General features: G+C 39.5%; 1 protein-coding gene across 1 annotated transcript; it reads left to right on the top strand.

Annotated features, from left to right (window-relative positions):
• The first annotated feature begins 20 nt into the window (after window positions 1-20).
• Window positions 21-17,921, top strand: alg6 (ALG6 alpha-1,3-glucosyltransferase). The gene is made up of 14 exons (XM_062424030.1): window positions 21-189; window positions 1,068-1,152; window positions 2,417-2,506; window positions 2,732-2,820; window positions 3,064-3,146; window positions 3,670-3,734; window positions 4,152-4,337; window positions 5,927-6,062; window positions 9,921-10,006; window positions 11,461-11,545; window positions 11,848-11,918; window positions 13,138-13,206; window positions 15,018-15,210; window positions 17,250-17,921. Exons 1-14 carry the CDS (start codon window positions 108-110, stop codon window positions 17,445-17,447), a joined length of 1,518 nt encoding a protein of 505 aa, XP_062280014.1. The 5' UTR covers window positions 21-107; the 3' UTR covers window positions 17,448-17,921.
• Window positions 17,922-18,316: the final 395 nt, after the last annotated feature.

Raw genomic sequence — 18,316 nt, 5'->3', positions numbered from 1 at the left:
GGTGGTTGACGTATACAGGAAGTGTAAACAGACTCAAAATCCTGTTTCATTGACCGGATATTTAAGTTATATTTCTCCCCCGAAAGCGCGTTTTACATGTAAAAGCTATGCAAACGTGGAGTCTGGTTTCCGTCTGTGTTTTACTCGGGGTTGTGGTAAGATGGGGAGTTTCGTTATCCTCCTATTCAGGTAGGAAGTGTGTGCACTGTGCACGTTTATGCTTTGATTTACATGAAATATTGACAGAAAATAAACAGTGTAATAGTTCAGACTGCAGCTGGTCACATCGGTGGTGTTAAAGGACGGGTTCACAGTTTTTCCAAGTCCTTCCTATATCAACAGCGAGATGTTAAAATGAACACTGAAACAGGGGTTTCTTGCCATACCCATCCCACCTGTTTATTTTGGCCATTAGGAGATCCATTCATAATGCACTCACAGTGTAAGAGATGGGGGACAAAGTCCACAGTCCACCTTCTGTGCAAAAATGTATTTACAAGTTTATCTGCAGCTAATAGGAAGCTTCAGACGTCTAAATGAGTCAAATCAAGTCAATATCTTTCAGTGTTAAAGTCTTTTCTAGGGCCAAAGTGCCTGTTTTTGTTGCTGTATTTCCACCACAGCTCAACAGGGAAACACAAAGAAGAAAACTGATGCTAAAAAGACTAATTGTAGCAGATATCCACTTCATATGAACTTGAACTCAGACTGTTGAAGCCTCACATAGTACAAAGCTTCAGATCAACTAGTAGGCTCAATGCACTTTTGCACAAAATGACTGTGTGGACACATTGTGGATTTTGTCCCCCATCACTTAGATTGAAACCAAATTTAAAGGGGATCTTTTTAATAGCTGGTATGAACAGGAGGGATGATTGCAGTGAGGAAAACCTCTTTCACTATTTATAAGGGCACCTGATTGTTGTTGTTTACGACAAATGAGAACAATTGTGAACCTGTCCTTTTAAGAGGTGAGGCAGTTGTCATTGGTAGTCTGATGTGTGTTTTTGGCTCTTTTCTGTCCCTCATTTATTCATCATGCTAACAGTTAAGTGATTTTTCTCCAGGGGCGGGGAAACATCCCATGTTTGGCGACTACGAAGCTCAAAGGCACTGGCAGGAAGTCACCTACAACCTCCCTGTTCAGGAATGGTCAGTCTGAGACGTCCTGTGTTCACTCACTCACAACTCATGTCCAGGCAGCCAAAAAGAGCATTACACCTTTTTCAGGTCCTTGGTGGGACAAGTGGGAAAATACTGTGCTGCTAGTTAGAATCAAGGGCACCATTTCATAACGAATCACTCGATATAAAGGTTTTTAAATTCCAACAAATGCCTTTATTGATGTTAAATGAGTGACTAATGCTATGTTCATCACAACAAATAATTAGGACAACCTTCAGGGTTTGCCAGGTTATGAACAATCCCTTTAGCTGCTGTTTGACCTCCTCCAGCATGACGCTTGCTTTGTATTTTTAGCTTGTTATTCAGTTCATCAAATGTGTTGAATGCATTTCTGAGCACTGCAGACAGGATGATTTGTTTTAGATACCTTTTTATTTATGATTTATTAACTGCAGAATACTATTTACTGCAGGCTTGGCAACCAGCCAAAGTTTTATTTTACTAAATGGCAGCTGAAAAGTTGTTCTTCTAAGTGGCTTGTAACCAACCTATAAAGCCTGAGTAAATAGTTATTAACCTTTAATAAAGACATTAGTTAACTCTTAGGCTTTTTTAAAGGGTGACTTAGTAGAAAGTGGTGCTGACTCAACACACAAGTAGATTAATGCCTTCTGTTGCTTATCATAAAAAGTAGAGATGCAACGATTAATCGATCAACAGAAACTTAATCAGTGACTATTTTGATAATTAATTAATCATTTTGTACATTTTTCAAACAACAAATGTGGTCTGGGTTCAGCTTCTCAAATGTGGCAATTTGCTGTTTTTTTATGATAGTAAACTAAATATCTGAAGATGTTGAACTGTTAGTCAGACACAAGAAGCACATTAAATCACAGTTAGCTCTGAGAAATTGTGAACACTGTCTTTTCACTATTTTTTTTATTTTTTTTTATTTTTTTTACCATTTAATAATCTAAACCATTAATAGGGAAAATAATTGACAGATTAATCAAAAATGAGTCCTAATAAAACAACCTAATTTATGGGATGAAAAAGATCCAGAAGCTTACATGCAAACCTACTTTAAAATGAGGCAGGTATTCTCTGTGCATTGTGTATTAATATGATTACAAGATACTTTAGAGAGACAGTGTAGTCCAATCTGAGACTATCCAATATAAAATATCTACCGATAAAACCTTCAGCCAATGTTCACCCTGTAATTATAGCTTGTCATAAAATTCCTGCAGTTTCGGAATAAATATGTGTAATATATCGCCTCCTCCAGGTACTTCAACACCACTGACAATGACTTGAACTACTGGGGTCTTGACTATCCTCCTCTGACCGCCTACCACAGCCTGATCTGTGCTCATATGTACGTATTATTTTAAAATAAAGATAAATAAAGAGCAAGACCATTGTACACATTTTTTCAGGCCAGTTTGAAAAAGCACACATTGATATTTTATTTGCTTCTGTATTCTTCTATCTGAGAACTGGTCAAAATCAGTTATCCTTACTTGCATTTTGTTTTTTCTGTATTATCAAAACAACAATGGCAACAAAAAAAATATCTAAATCATGTACTTTTTTCCTGCAGAGCCAAATTAATAAACCCAGAATGGGTGGAGCTCCACAAATCCAGAGGTTATGAAAGTCCAGAGCACAAGTTATTCATGAGAGCTACAGGTATAGTAACCACGAGGAAGCAGAACAGAGTTGTATGATCATTGACATACTTACTTTGCTGAGTGTACTGACTGTGTGGTGTGCTTATAGATAACATTATACCTGCTGGGATTATAAAATACTTTATATATATATTATTTGATTCATAGTCTGAATGATAAGCTGGTGTGGCATCATCCAGCCAACATTGTGTTATTTGTAATAATCAGATGCTGTATGACATGTTTTTTTTTTTTTTTTTAGTCCTAGTGGCAGATTTATTGATATACATCCCTGCTGTGGTTTTATACTGTTTCTGCCTGACTGATGGATCCTCTAAGAAAAAGGTAAGGCACATATAGAGTAGAGTATCTAACAGTTTTCATCCAAAGACCCAAATGAGCCCCTTTTTTCCCTCCTCGTAGCCCGAACCCAACCCTTATTAAAACAAATTACAGCACTGCTCATCCAAATTAGGGAATTATGAGGTCATTATTGTAATATAATATGATGATACGATGCTATTCCATTTTCCAGGAAGTTACTACATTTCAGTGGATCTTCATACATTTACAGTACAGTCCATATAAAGGGATATTTTGGATTTTTTTCACAAGATCCAACATTATAAAACTGTTGCTGATCAGAAGCTACAGCAGACATATAACATTATGAATGGTGGGACTGGTACTGTATGACACTAAATATGAATGATGAAGTACAGGGGATTAACGAATGAATAGAACAACTATCCAAATCCACACTTTAATGCATGAAGTGTAATTATAATAATAATAATCAGCAGAAGGTAATTTCAGCCTAGTTATGTTTCTCTTCCATCAACTAATACATACTCATTTCTTTTCCCAGGTTTGCAATCTGCTCTGCTTCCTGCTTTATCCAGGGCTAATTCTCATTGACTACGGACATTTCCAGTATCCTTTATGTATGGGTGCATTAATTACATTAAATATGTGTGTAGAATTTGCATTGATGACATGCTGTGAAATGCTCATATTCACAGTTGCGGCCATTGACTTTAACGGCTTGTTAAAGTTGGTCACTCACAAATATCTCAACTCTGTATTAAACTTTTAATGTCGTGTTGTACGCTTTTTAAATATTTCTACCAATGTAAAAATGGGACTTTATTAACTCACTTGTATAACACTAGATGAGTATCTTGTAAATCAAACAACTGAAGAAAAAATCCAATATAAAAAATGTGCTTTTTTTCTTAGATCTGAAAAAAGCTCTTATTTTTACATTGAGTTGTTTACCTCCGAAAAAAACTAGACTTGATTTTATTCATGTAAATGCTCTTGATACAATATTGACCTTAACAGTATCAGGTACAATGCAGTGAGCCTGGGTTTTGCCCTGTGGGGGGTTCTGGCTCTCGGTCTGGGCTGGGATGTGCTGGGCTCCGTGGCTTTCTGTCTGGCTCTCAACTACAAACAGATGGAGCTGTACCACGCGCTGCCTTTCTTCTTCTACCTACTGGGAAAGTGTATCAAACAGGGCCTGATGGGACGAGGGTGAGTCTGTTTGTTTGTGTCTTTATCTTTCTTTCTTTCTTTCTTTTTTTAACATTTTGGGGATTTTAGCTGATGTATGCAGTTATCCAGAGCAGTGGCTCTGACGTTTTTTTGTTCAGCTGACCCATACAGCCCTATCAGATAGACTCAGGTACCCTTCATCACACAGCTTTGAAAGTATTTTACTGCAAAGAACACACAGTAGCTGCGGTGGATGTTTGGCATATGTGAATCTGTACAAGACATAATGATCCTGGAATGGTTGAAGTTTAGTCTTGGATACATAGTCATCAAATCTTGATTTCTATGTATGTATTTTAAATTATTGGAGCTATTCTCCATGTAGATACTTTCTACTATCCCTGGATACTAGAACTCACTAGTATCACTGATCCATAGAGCAGTAATGTTAGCAACTTTTAGTATGGAAATCACCAAAATAGTGAGCAATCATTATAATAGAGGTGAAAAGAAATGAAACAAAAAAGTAGAGGAACAGATTGGATTTGTCATATTTCCTGCCTTCTTGAAAGAAAATGATTAGAGCTGCAATGAATACTCAATTAATCAATGACAGAATAGAACAATTAATATGAACTAATAATCAAATAATAATGTTAGTCATTTTAAAAGTAAAACGCCAAACATTTGTTGGTTCCAACCTCTCAAATGTGAGAACTTCTTTGTCATATATTATAATAAACTGATTATCTTTTGGTTTTGGACTATTGGTTTAACAAATTAAGAAATCTGACGATGTCACCTTGGACTTTGGGAAATTGTAATGAGCATTTTTCACAATTTTCTGACATTTTATAGATAAAACGAGAAATACAATTGTCAGATGAATCCACAATGAACGTAATTGTTAGTTGCAGCCCGAGAAAGTATAGTAGAAGACTGTCATATTTCTAAGGGACAATCAGTGATGAATTTAAGCCTGAATAAAGCAACCACTGGTATATCCATCACTACAGCCTGTGATACAAAATGCCTCAAGCCAGCATTCATTATATGGTTTTGTCATTCTGAATACAAGTGTCAGATGAATGCTCAAAGCAGATATGTAAGGTCAGCATGTAAGAGAGCGCTGTTCTCAGGAGAGCCACAGAATGACTGAGGTAATCAGATTGGATGCTGTTACTAGTGTGTCCAGTGTCTGTTTATCTAGTAACAATGTACCAAGGGCATTTAGTAGCAAATGGAGAGCTGGATTAGAAGAGCCGGGGGGAAGATATGTCCAGATGACACTCTCGCCATGCCCAAACTCCTCAGCTATGCCTGTGTGTGCAACTTAACCAGCAGCTTCACAGTTACAGCTGACAAGATAGCCTGACCTACACTAAAGACTCTCAGCTGATGCATGGCTTTCACTGCATTCCTCAACAGAGGGGTCAAATCCCAAATTTAGGACTTGCAGACATGTACTTATTAATTGTTACAGTGATAGAAGTAGATGTTTAAATTTCAGTCACAAAAAATGACAAAAGTATGTTAGACATTACGTCACTGCCTATTTATCAAATGTTTTCTTTAACCGTAAATCTCTGAGTAAGTGCATTTCTCTCTGTGTGACCCTCCTTGTGTAGGCTGTTCCAGTTGGTGAAAATTGCTGCAACAGTGTTGGTGACTTTTGCCCTCTGCTGGCTGCCCTTCCTGTCTGACCCCAGCCAGGCTTTGCAGGTGGTCAGGAGGATCTTTCCCGTGGCTCGTGGTCTGTTTGAGGTACAGCAGAGTTTTTTTCCAATGAAAAGTCAGGGTGAAAACCACATCTGAGTGGTTTATTCATCTTTCCTTGAGAACTAGCCTTATCAAAAAAAACATGTGCTTTTAAGAATAGTAGCTTTCAACACGCAATCCAAATTAAAGTGGCAGAGGGTAATATCGTTAACACGCAGGGTGGCCTGGAGATTAGAGGAGCCACACAAAGACTGGAAGGTCACATGTACACTTATGTGACGGTTTCCATTGACGCCTCACCTGCCCTTGAGGTGGTGCAGATGGTTAACTTTCTCACAACCTCTTTTGGTGGCAAGCGTAAGAATGTGCATGGAAAGTTTCTCAAAAATTCATGATTAAATGTGAGCGTAATTACAATAATCCAAATTCCTGTAACTCAATTCCATCAATAACATAAATAAAATATGTTAAGTAGTTTTGCTCAATAAGCCTGTGGGATTTCTTTTATAACTATAAAGATAATAATATATACAACTCCATCTTTTGTTATGTTATCCAACAGGGACGCTGTTATGTTTCTGTTTAACCTTAAGCCTGAGGCTGTAATGACGATGTATAACTTATAATCTTCTTAAAATTGGTTTGGGCTGATCTTTGGGTAAAAGACTGTGGTACTCACTCAAAATAATGAACAGTTGGTCCTGGAAGTCAGTATTTTGCATAATACGCCTGATATTTGATCCTTCAAAAGACAAAATGCAGTGAGGGATCTTTTTAAATTGTAATCCAGCTAAACAGAAAAAGAAAAAAGGATTTTGAAAATGGTATTATAAGTAAGATTTTCTGTTTAATCCTAATTGTGCTCGATGAGTTAAGATTAAAGGATATGGCTGTCGATTTTTATATTTTTCTTATTGGGAGTGAATTGATCCTACTTACAAGTACTGTGTGTATTCAAAGCCTGATATATTGTATTCCTCTGTGCAGTGGACCTCTGCGTGTGTTATTCAATAACTATTAAAAACTTGTCATTGAGCCACACCATTACACACTTGCGGTTATTAGTCATTGGAGCAACAAACCACTGTGCCCAAAAACTCTTTGTGGTGAAAGAATATATCACCCAAGACAACGGTGTGGCTCATTGACATGTTTTGAATAGTTTTTGGACGACAACGGAGGTCTGCGGCACAGAGGAACAAGATATGTCAGACTTTGGATACACACACAATACTTGTAAGAATGATAAAACCACTGTTGGTTTGGCTCTGTACATGAGGTTTGTTGACAAAAAGAAAATATAGAAAATCGACACGTACTGAGAAAAAGTTTCCATTTTACAGATTTTTAATTTTTTTTTGCAGTTTATATATAAAGAGGCTTTAATGCTTGTATGCAAGTCAGGCAAAACCTGTGTGGCATTCCTCACGCCCGACACACTGTTCCATACTCTCAGCATGGTTAAAACCCTTCCACCCGTCAGTGCTTACGCAGTCTGAAATGGATACACTGCAGGATCAAAGAAAACAGAGGAATAAAATGGTGAAAAGGTCAGGCGATCAGTTTCACTCTATCTCTGGGAGGTGTAAGAGCATACAGATAAATCTAACTAATTTATGGCCCGAGTGTTTTCAGCACTTCATAGCACAGCCATGTTCTGGCCATATGGACTGATGAGCGAGGTCAGCTCTGCACTTAAGGCATATCAGAGCACATCCGACAACTGCTGCCTGTGACTGACAGCTTTGGAAATCAGACGTGTATGTTTGACTGTCGTACAAGCGGACACATATTTGTGTACTGCAGTCAGACATAGAGAAGTCAAAGAGAAGGAAGGTTGTTGGAATATGATATTAATTAAATGGAAAGGGATAGTGAACGGTGATAAAGAGTACTTGAATCACGTCCTCAGCCGGCAGTGTTGAAAGCTGTCATTGAGGTGACAGAGGTAAAGTAGCTGTGTGTGCGTGTGTTTCTGTTGGTTGGTGTGTGTGTGACAGACAGCTCAGAGGCCAAGGTTTGCAAGCTCTCATTTCTGAAACCCTGTAACCCCCCCCTCTCTTGTCCCGGTCCCCGAAGTGGCACCCACCACAAGGTGTCATGGATGTGAGAAGTAATTGAAAATTCTACCCGGGGAGCGGATGGCCGCGTGCACTGTAGCAGTATTTGTTCAACCAAATGATGCAAACATAATACACAGGGTGTGAGAGACACTATACTCTCCTGTGACGACAGCATGTGAGGCTGCTGGGGTGAGTCGTCCTGAACTAATTGTGAAATTGTGCACGTAAGCAGAAGCTTTGGACAAGGGGACAGGGGTGAGAAGGGGTGGTGGTGGTGGGGAAGAGGAGGGCTGGTGGCTGTGGGTTGTGGCGACTTCTGGGAGGGAGCAGTTGTAAGTTTACCCACTGAGCTGCATTCTGGCGTCTCACGTTGCTGCCTGCTCACAAAAATGGCACCAAATGCTTCTCCCTGTGAAATTCCATGCTAGCATATAGGTGAAGGAGCCCCGCCGCTCTTGCCCTCCTGCATTTGCCGATGAGACCCCCCCCTCGTTCATGTGCTGCCTTCAGGCGGCATCCAGGAACATTCCCGCCGTGGTTATTTGGAGCGGGAAGGCTGAGAGTGAAGAGAGAGAGTGATGGGACTGAGACAACACAACAGTGAAAGGCCCGGTGCTGACTAGGCTGCCATTAAGATCCACACAGCTGTGCTGTGAGCAGCTGTAGCATGGAGGAGAGCGACGACACCAGAAATAGGCTTTCTAGACAGGGCCACGGGCTGAAACCATCCACAGTGGAGTGATGAAGTCGATCTAGTCAGGCTGTCTCTGTGTTGTGTGATATCATAGTGCACAGTGGCGGCTTGAGCCTCAATATCATCTGATCCCTGCACAACTGCTTAAGCACTTAAATCAACTGAACCGCGCAGCAACGCCCTGCTCATCTCTTATAAACCACAAGGCTTTTTAAGCTCGCATTAACATTGTAACATATCTTATGTATCATTCACAAACCTTAAAAGATTGATTTTTACAGATAATTCACAAAAACTAAATAGAACTGAGATGAAGGTTTCTACTAGCGCTGCAACGACTAGTCAAATCATCGATTAGTTAACAGACAGAAAATTAATCAGCAAATATTTTGATTAAGCGCTTCAGTCATTTTTGACAAATGATTAATATTCTCAAGCTTCGGTTTCCCAAATGTGAGAGTTTGCTGCTTTCCTCTATTTTTATACCATTGTAAATGGAACCTCTTTGGGGTTTGGACTGTTGGTCAGACAAAATTTGAAGATGTGACTTCAGGCTCTGCGAAAATGTGAAGGACATTTTTCACTATTTTCTTACATTTTATAAGCAATGCAATTTTCAAGATTCAAGTTTTATTGTCAGAAAAGTACTAGATCACAGAATGAAATGCAGTTGTAGCCCCCTCCACGCTACACACAGAGACTCGCACACATTTTAAATTAGGATAGTATAAAACAACAAAATTATTTAACTAGAACAAAAATGTATCGATTAATCAAGAAAATAATTAGCAGACTTATCGACAATTAGCATCAGTTGCAGCCACAGTTTCCATAAATATCAACATATTGACGTGTGTGTGTTGTTCAGAGTCAGTTAAGCAGAGCTCTGTGGTTGGTCTGCATCTGCTGCTTATGCAGAAAATACTACTGCCCTGAACTTCGAGCTGTCCTGTTCATATGTCGCCCTGGAATCCACCGAGGAATTTTTATTGCACGTTCAAGAAGGGAAATAATTACTTACAGCAATGTCGCTTATTAGCCCTCTCTTAAAAAATGAATTATGAGTTGATTTTTTTAAATTATTGAAGTGTTAACAATGTTCTCCTTTTTAATCTGACATCATTTCTCATTTACTTTTTTGGATAGGATAAGGTGGCCAATACATGGTGCAGCTTGAACATCCTGATAAAGATCAGATCCATTCTGTCCAGAGACTCCCAGTTCTACTTCAGGTAATCCCTCTATCTATCTAAAAAGCTTTCACTTCATTCTCTTCCTCTATCTTTCATGGTTCGGATCTCTCTTTTGCTGTGTCATTCTGTCTTTCTATCGGACCCCCAGCCTCCTGTCTCTTGTTTTGACTCCTTTCATTTCATGGGAAAGCAGAGCTTGCCCAAGGGAATGAAGACTGTGATCCAACAGGGTGGAAATAAGATCATCCCTCTAGAAAACATCTTGTGAGGAACTTCTGAACATGAAGTCACAGCTGTTTTTGGAAATGTGGTGACAAGAAGTTGGATTGCCTGAGGAGCTATCTAAGCTTGTCTCATGTACAGAGATAGAAGCAAAGTTAATGATAGCAAGAGAATTAACGAAGAAATGACACAGAGAGAAAAAATTGAGTTAAAGAAACCTTGGGCACTGGCACTATCCTCCGACATATTTGAATAGGTTATTTTGACCAAAAGCTGAGGACCCGTGAGATCACTGTGAGAAAAACTTGATGCAACAGTTGTGTCATGGTGGAGCCCGCTTAAATAACCCAGCCTGCTAAATTTAGGAGTCCTATGTTCGCAGCATGGACACGTTTCTGCCAGACTGCTAAGTCCAGGGATCAAGTGGGACTTCTTTGACTGTAGTGCATTTCAAACAAATGAAAAACACTCTTGTCTTTTTGGCAGTGGGAGTGGATTGCTAAATGCGCTGGTGTGGGTGTACTGTGTACATAGAATGAATCAGCTGTGAAAAGTGATCCATGTCCTTCCGGACCACAAAACCCTGCCCTACACATAACACATGCATAACACACTCGCTTTCATACACACTTAGTACTCACTTGCCGTTTGTTTATTACTACAGTCCATGTTTCCATCACTTCTCCATCTGTCTGTGTTCACATAACAGCTCTCCATCTCGTATACACTTTGTAGCATCAAACACATTGTTGGTCTCACACCCTCGACCTTGCCACATGACCTCTCATCACTTTTATACACATTCACGCTGACACATAGTCACTCGCTTACGGTGCCTACACCCCCCCAGCAGGTGACAATTGAAGGGTTAAACTAATGCCTGGTAACCCTCTGACAGGGGCCAGTATTTGGTCGTTTCCCACATAGCTGACGCCTTGCAGTGGTTGCAAGGCAGGCGGTGTCTGGCAAAGAGCGAGACGCAGCCACAGTTTGATGTTGATTGTTTGTATCTGACATTAAACTTTGTTTGTGTGTGTTTGTTACTGTCAAAATAGACTGCTTTTCAGTTATGTGGTCAGTAGTAGTGTTCAGTTTCCAGATGTCAACACAATAGTAAGATGTGCAAATGCCATTTTTCACATTTATTCTACATGTCACCTGCTATGGCATTATTTTTCTTTCTGCTGCACTTACTTCATTTTCCACTGTGGATTTTTTTGAATTCTTATGTATTTGACAATTCTGATTTGAGATCACCGCTCTTTTTTCAGTTTTGCTTGCACTTTACTGTCAGTCCTACCGTCCTGCCTCAGACTTTTGACGAAGCCCACCTTCTGGCAGTTTAAACTGGCTTTGGTAAGTGATTTAGGGCTGGGTTAGCACACACTACTATTATTACTATGACTGATTTCATACTAATAGCAACTTTAAAGTGAAAAAGTCTTTTTTTAGGCTCAAACATTAGATATCTTATTAGATATTTCTCTTTTCTTTCAGTATTATCAATATATAATTACAAAGTGAACATTTTTGATGCTGCTGTTCATACACATTTGTTTCCTTTATGGCCTTGCACTTAAAAGTAAAGGTACAAGTGCTATTAAGTATTATTGTTCAGTAACAATAGTTGTTTTACTAAAAATCTCTGTCACTTTTAGGTCAATTCATCTCTGGCATTTTTCCTGTTCTCCTTTCAAGTCCATGAGAAGTCCATCCTTTTGGCTTCTTTGTAAGTATTATTAGTTCTTGAGGTTTTGTCTCATGTGATTTGTCGACATGTAAGCGCAGCGTTGGCAACGAGCACAATCTGTACTTTCCATATCTGGGGATATCTCAAGTATTCACAGTTATAGATTTAGTTTCTACTCGAAAAAGGAGCCATTCCCCTTCTCCTCACTTGATCCTGCAGAGTAATGATTTGAATACATTAACACTTTATGAAAGTGACGTCATACTCGTGCTGTACCCTCAGAGTTGCATCTATTTAAGTACAGACTTGCTAACTGAGATATTATTCACCTCTTGTCATCATACTCTGTGCCGCGCAGACAAAAAGGCAGCTCTATCAGCTTCCATTGTCATGACATGTGCTATGTGTGTAAAAGGCAGTAATATTTAATAGGCTACATGCAGCCCTTGCACACATAAGCACACATAAGCCTGGGGATGTGCATGTGTGTGGTTCATTACCCATTCCCATCAATGTATAAAGCTGTGGCTGCTGTAGGTAGAGAGTGAAGCCTCGGATAGATTCAACAGCAAGGGATTTGGTTCCTAGATCTGGGCTCATCTATTAATCTAGATTAGGGTAGATTGTTGCTTTATTAACTATTGAGTTATATCTCCCACCTGTCCCCCTGAATCAATCAGTAATGCATGTCCAGGGATTAGGAAAGAATGGCAGGCGGCAGCTCGGGGCGTTGTTTGCGCAGGATCAATTATTGGGCTGTAACAGGATCGCCAAAGAGCACTGGCTGTAATTATGGGCTCAGGGACCGGTGGAAAGTGCCCCCCTCGGAGCAGAGTGTACAATATCACCGGCTATCACTGACGCAGGCAACCTGTCATAAACTTATCACAGTGGCGATTTTGGGGTCTTAATGTTGAAACTGAATACTTAATTCAAGTAGAAGTTGGATTTTTAACCTCAATTATTGAAACTTTTACAGTGCCATACATACATGGACTAAAGGGCGCAGACTGATATAAAATGATATGGTACAAAGGGCGCTCACTGCCTTGTGAGGTCAGTGACAGTACTGTCAGTAATCAATTCATGCGGGTGTCCATCGGGTCAGGAGCTTTAATATTATGTCACATGATATCAGTTCACATCCAGCTCTGACCTAACATGGCCTTTCTTCCCGTCCGACTGTAAATTAATATTAATCTGCACTTACTGTCGAGTGTGCGTAACAGTGCGTATATCCAACTTTGATCTTTTCTAGGCCCGTCTGCCTGCTGCTGAATGACCTCCCCCTGATCGCCATTTGGGTCCTGCAGGCCTCTACGTTCAGGTGAGACTACGGGGGGAAGGACTGCTGTCAGATTGTAGATTAAAATTGCATTTTATTCTTTTTGCATCCATGGAACAGATAGTTACAAACTCATTCTGATTCTCAACCTTTATTTAAAGATGCATTTTTCCCCCCCTTTTCTTTGATTTATATGTTTTACTGCAAAAAAGTCATCATTTGTATGACAAAATATTGGCTGCTCAATGACAGTGGTTAAAGCAGTGCTGCGTTCTGTGCTATTGAGAAATGTCGACATGCCTGTAAAGTCTGTTCAAATCTTTACTAGCTTTCACCTCTCACACCTGTGCGTTTTCCAATCACAGTTAGTAAAGGTGGAAGTTAAAAGAACTTCCTGTTATCATGGAGACAAGATCAAGGCAGAATTTGTCATTGTATTGTAATTGCTGAAAGAGGAAATAACACAAATGATAAGTTGAATTCATAAGCATTAAACCATATCCTTGCACAACTGAATACACTCAAGGACTTTACAACTATGGCCCTACTTGGTCTGGCATGACCACTCACTTATAATTACATAGTAAAAAAATGAAGCCAGACGTTACTGAGTTCGTTTGTTTTTTTCCTACTGCTACTTTTCTACTTGTGTTGCTGTAACATAATATTTTTATCCTTTATCCCTATTCTATAATTGTCACTTGTAGCCAAAATTATAGATTTATGGGATGCAATTGCACAGCGGTTAAATTGGCACAAACCACCATAAATAATCTGGCATTTGGCTGTCCTATATCACCTATCTTAACTTTTCCCAGTCTTTTCTGTCTTGCACTTGTTAACTATCCATTAAAAAAAACGCCATAGAAATAATCCTAAAAACCTAAATGCATCTGAGATATGGCCTAAAGGTGAGGACCGTGAATGGAAAAGAGTAGTGTTGCAAATGCTCCATCTAACTTTCACCAGCTGTTGTTAAATTCTTCCGGCAGCACTAATTGTTGTGCGTGTGGTTTAGTATAAGGATATCTGGGGATTACACGGCATAGTCTGCATGCCTGCTGTCTAAGTGTGCGTTGTATAGGGACAGGAGGTCATTCTGGAGCTGTTTCTCAGTACAGTCTGACTTGGACACAATCTGCATCCTCTCCAGACTCTGCCATTAAAAAAAAAATACATCTTTTGTTAGCATAATTGGCTGAATGATTGCTCAAGCACAGCAATTTAAAGAGGACAGAGTGCAGCCAGTCTGTTTTAAATTGATGAAGTATGTATTTCTAAAATGTTTGACTGCTGAATGGAGCTTTTTTTTCTTGGAGTAAAACTCAGAATGAGTGGTTTGTTGTGAGTATATAAGCTGGGGAGATGTGCGATTTACCATGAGTCAACTGTTGTTCTTGCTCATGCCCCTCTGCTAAACTAAGATAAGCTTGGCGTGAATTTCAGTCATCTCTCCCCAGGGGATGGACTGCTTCTGCTGGCCTGCTGTATAAAAGCTCTGTGGTTTAATGTTCCCCTTCACTCAACAAATATAATACTAAACTTAATGATGTATTGTTGGATGGATGGATGTGAAAATCTATTATGTGTGTGATGTCTTTGAAATGTAGGATAGGAATAGGAATGATTTCTTTTCAATATATGTCCGTAACATTCACCATCACATTATGCACTGTATTAACGTGGCAACATCTGTCTTCCATTCTTGTTTCCTCTCCTTGGAGTCATTACACATCGCTCTGTTTGTGGTCATTGTAAATTTCTCCACACAAAGACATCCTAAAAATTCTAAACTGTAAATGCACCATTGTTCTCGTCCTTGTCCCCCCCCACCCCCACCCCCACCCTTGCAGCATGCTGCCTCTGTTTCTGAAGGACGGTCTGCTCCTGCCCTACGTCGTGACCTCGCTGGCCTTTCTCTACTTCGGCCCTTATCTGCTGTCGGCTCTGGAGCACAGTTCAGAAGAAGAGCTCAGACTGGGAGCCTACCACAAGCTGCTTTTCTTCCTACCCAAAATGGACCTGGCCTCCTTAGTGAGACGGAAGGTCAGTGTCTAATCGTTGGTACAGTGACTAACAATGTGTTGCTCAGTAAGCATTGATTTTGTGATTTGCAGGTCAAAAGTAATGTAGACACATAGCTTACAACAGTGTTTTAAATGGTTCTGATGCGTGGGTTACATGTAACCTTATACACATAACATTTCATCAGCAGTTCAGTGATTATAATCATTTCAATGCTGTTGAGAAAATAATTGCAACTAACATCATCTGCATTATTGATTAATCTGTTAACAATTTTCTCGATTGATTATCTGGTCTATAAAAAACTAGTAAAAAAAATGCCAATCACAATTTTCTAAAGTTTCAGGTGATGTATTGTAATATCAATCCTATACCCAAAGTTATTAAGTTTAGCATCAAGTATGAAAAAGAAAAGCATCAAAAATAAATTAAGCTAGCAATAAATCTATAGTCAAAATAGTTGTTGAGTAACTTTCTTTTGAACTAATCGATATGTGTACAACTCCAAATTTATGCAACCTTTTTAAACACATTTAAACCAATTTTTAACATAGAAATCTAAAGAGCTTTTTATCTGCAACTCACCGAATGAGTTTGGGGTAAATGTCGACAAAAACAGACAGAATATGAAGAAATGTGTGAAAAACGTGTGTCTGGCAAGAAGTAAAAGACTTGTGTGTGTGACCTGCTGTGTATGTGAAAGATTCAATTCACAAACATGCAAGTAATTAAATATAAGTCTGATTTCATGATTTATGTCAGCAAGCTGAAGCAGCAGAACTGGTAGGTGGGAGATTGTGGGGTAGGCAATCCCAGAAGGTAACCTCTATAATTGTGGTTTATTAAGGTTATGTAAGGTCATACAGATTAGTTAATACCTTTTTAAAACAGAAAAAGTTTGCAATAATGCACATCTCCATCTTTGTCCAACTCGAACACATGGAGCTGATATCTTGCCCCCGTGTAAAACAATCCAAATTACTCTGATGGCTTAAATGAAAATCAGTGTTGCAGTCCGCTGATTGCTACCAGGTCAGTTGTGTCTGCCACAGTGTGTTTTTATGATACTACCACTAGGAATTAAAGTTTCCAATCCTACATACACAGCGGCTTTAAGTTGAAAGTGTAGTTTCCTTCAAGTTGTGGGCTTGCTTTAGACGAGATAAATGCTCAATGACTAACAGTTAACAAAGCAGATGTATTGCTGCTTGATTATGTTAATAGTTCATGTCTGGTCTTGTACTTGGGTGGAGGAGGATGCACAGCTGATGCATTTGTAATAAGAACGGTGCTGATTTCAGGATCCCAGGTGGCCTGTACTTTGAAAGTGGCACTGGACCTAAATTGCGACCGTGTGAGAAGATATACCCAACTGTATAAATAAAGATCATGTGCCGCTGTAAGCTGTGTAAGCTGTCCAGGGATGAAAGCTGCTGCCAGCCAAAGAATTATTTATCACTTATTTAAGTTTCCACAGCATCTGAAGTGGCTGCACCGCCAGCCCCTTAGCGACAGGGGTACCGGTAGGGTGTCAGAGATTAAGAGAAGGTGTCTTTTTATAGCGCATGTCATTAACACAGGTTTGCCTAGATATATTTATTTACACAAGCAGCATAAATAGCGAGCCCCAATGATGGCGATAGGGTTTCATGAGTTTGGGGTGGCAGGGTGGGTGTGGGCATGAGGTGTTTCCTCCATCTTACTCACCGACTTATCCCTGGCTCATAAAGCCCAAATAGACCTCATGAATTACCTCACCCTCACCATCAGTTATTTTTGCAACTCCGGTGATAAATTAAATAATTAATTGGTCACACTTTAAACGACGGGAAAAGCCAACAGTTTGTTGGTAGCCTGCAGTGCCTCTTCAGTTTAACTAGAAACACTTTCTGGTATGGGCTCTTAATTCTGTCATCATGTAAAGCAGTTTGACAGTGAGTAGTCATTAAAGGGGTATTCCAGCAATTTTTAGTGGCTGATATATGCTTAATTTTAGTCCCTAGTATGGTTCAGAAATGCTAGATCCTGTGGTTAACTCACTCTGTTTGTCTCTGTTGCAGTTCTACGTCTGCATCGCAGTCATGGCCTGTTTGAGCGTTGTGAGCGCAGCACTCGTCCCTCCACCACATTTGCCTGACTTGTTTCCCGTACTGGTGTCCGCTTTCGCTTTCATGCACTTCTTTGGATCATTTGTATATTTCAACATCGTCCAGTTCAGCGCGCCTCCGAGCAGAAAGAGCCAGAAGAAGAGCAACTGAATGCAGCCAAATTTTGTGATACACACTGAAAGAGGTTTCGAGCTCATTTTGAGTTGGGAAAGCCAGTTTAGCACACAGGCATGTCTGTCCTCAGTGTGTGTGGGAGCTTTCTATATGCCATCACGGACCCAATGCAGATAGCACAATTAGTGCACACGGTATTGTCTGCTCAGAGGAGCTGTTACATGAAATGAAAAGATGATATTTTCAAGTTTGGACCAAATAAATTCAGAATATTGAAAAAAAAAAAAAAAAAATCCTCCCTGTAACAAGAAAATTACACAATTTAGCATTTGCCTGCATTTGTTAATTAATTACCTGATTTATTTCATGTGAAATACACTTTTATTTTTTACACTTTTTTCATTTGGACCATTGATACTTAAGTCTTCAAGCTACTATTGTCCAGCTGGCCAGTCTCAGTCATTTGGAAACATTAAAAGTAACATCGGTGGACATGGGAGTGAATTTAGATGACATAATGCCTGTATGCTCAAACTATGAGGCAGCCACAACAATGGACACCCTTGCACTGATGAGTAATGGTTGAGACTGGGTCAGAGAGGTGTCAATTTAACTTCATGCTAACTGAAGCCACAGATAGTGATGGTCGTACTGTAAGGTGTCCTTGTTATTGTGTCCACCTTCTGCTTTCCTTGTAATTGAATGGACACCTGATGGGGCTGGGTTCAGGTCTTGCAGGAATGGGTACTCATTATCTATTCATGTGAACTTTTTTTTAAACAATTTTCTACTGTACATTTTTACCTATCATCAAAGTGATTTTGTACAAACTTAGTTTTTCTGAAAATAAATAAAAAATGTTCAATGACCTAAAGTGAACATCAGTTTTATTGCCACATTGTTAA

Source organism: Scomber scombrus, chromosome 8 (assembly GCF_963691925.1).
Source record: "Scomber scombrus chromosome 8, fScoSco1.1, whole genome shotgun sequence".
NCBI classification, from domain to species: Eukaryota; Metazoa; Chordata; class Actinopteri; order Scombriformes; family Scombridae; genus Scomber; species Scomber scombrus.
This window is presented reverse-complemented; position numbering and strand designations above follow the sequence as displayed.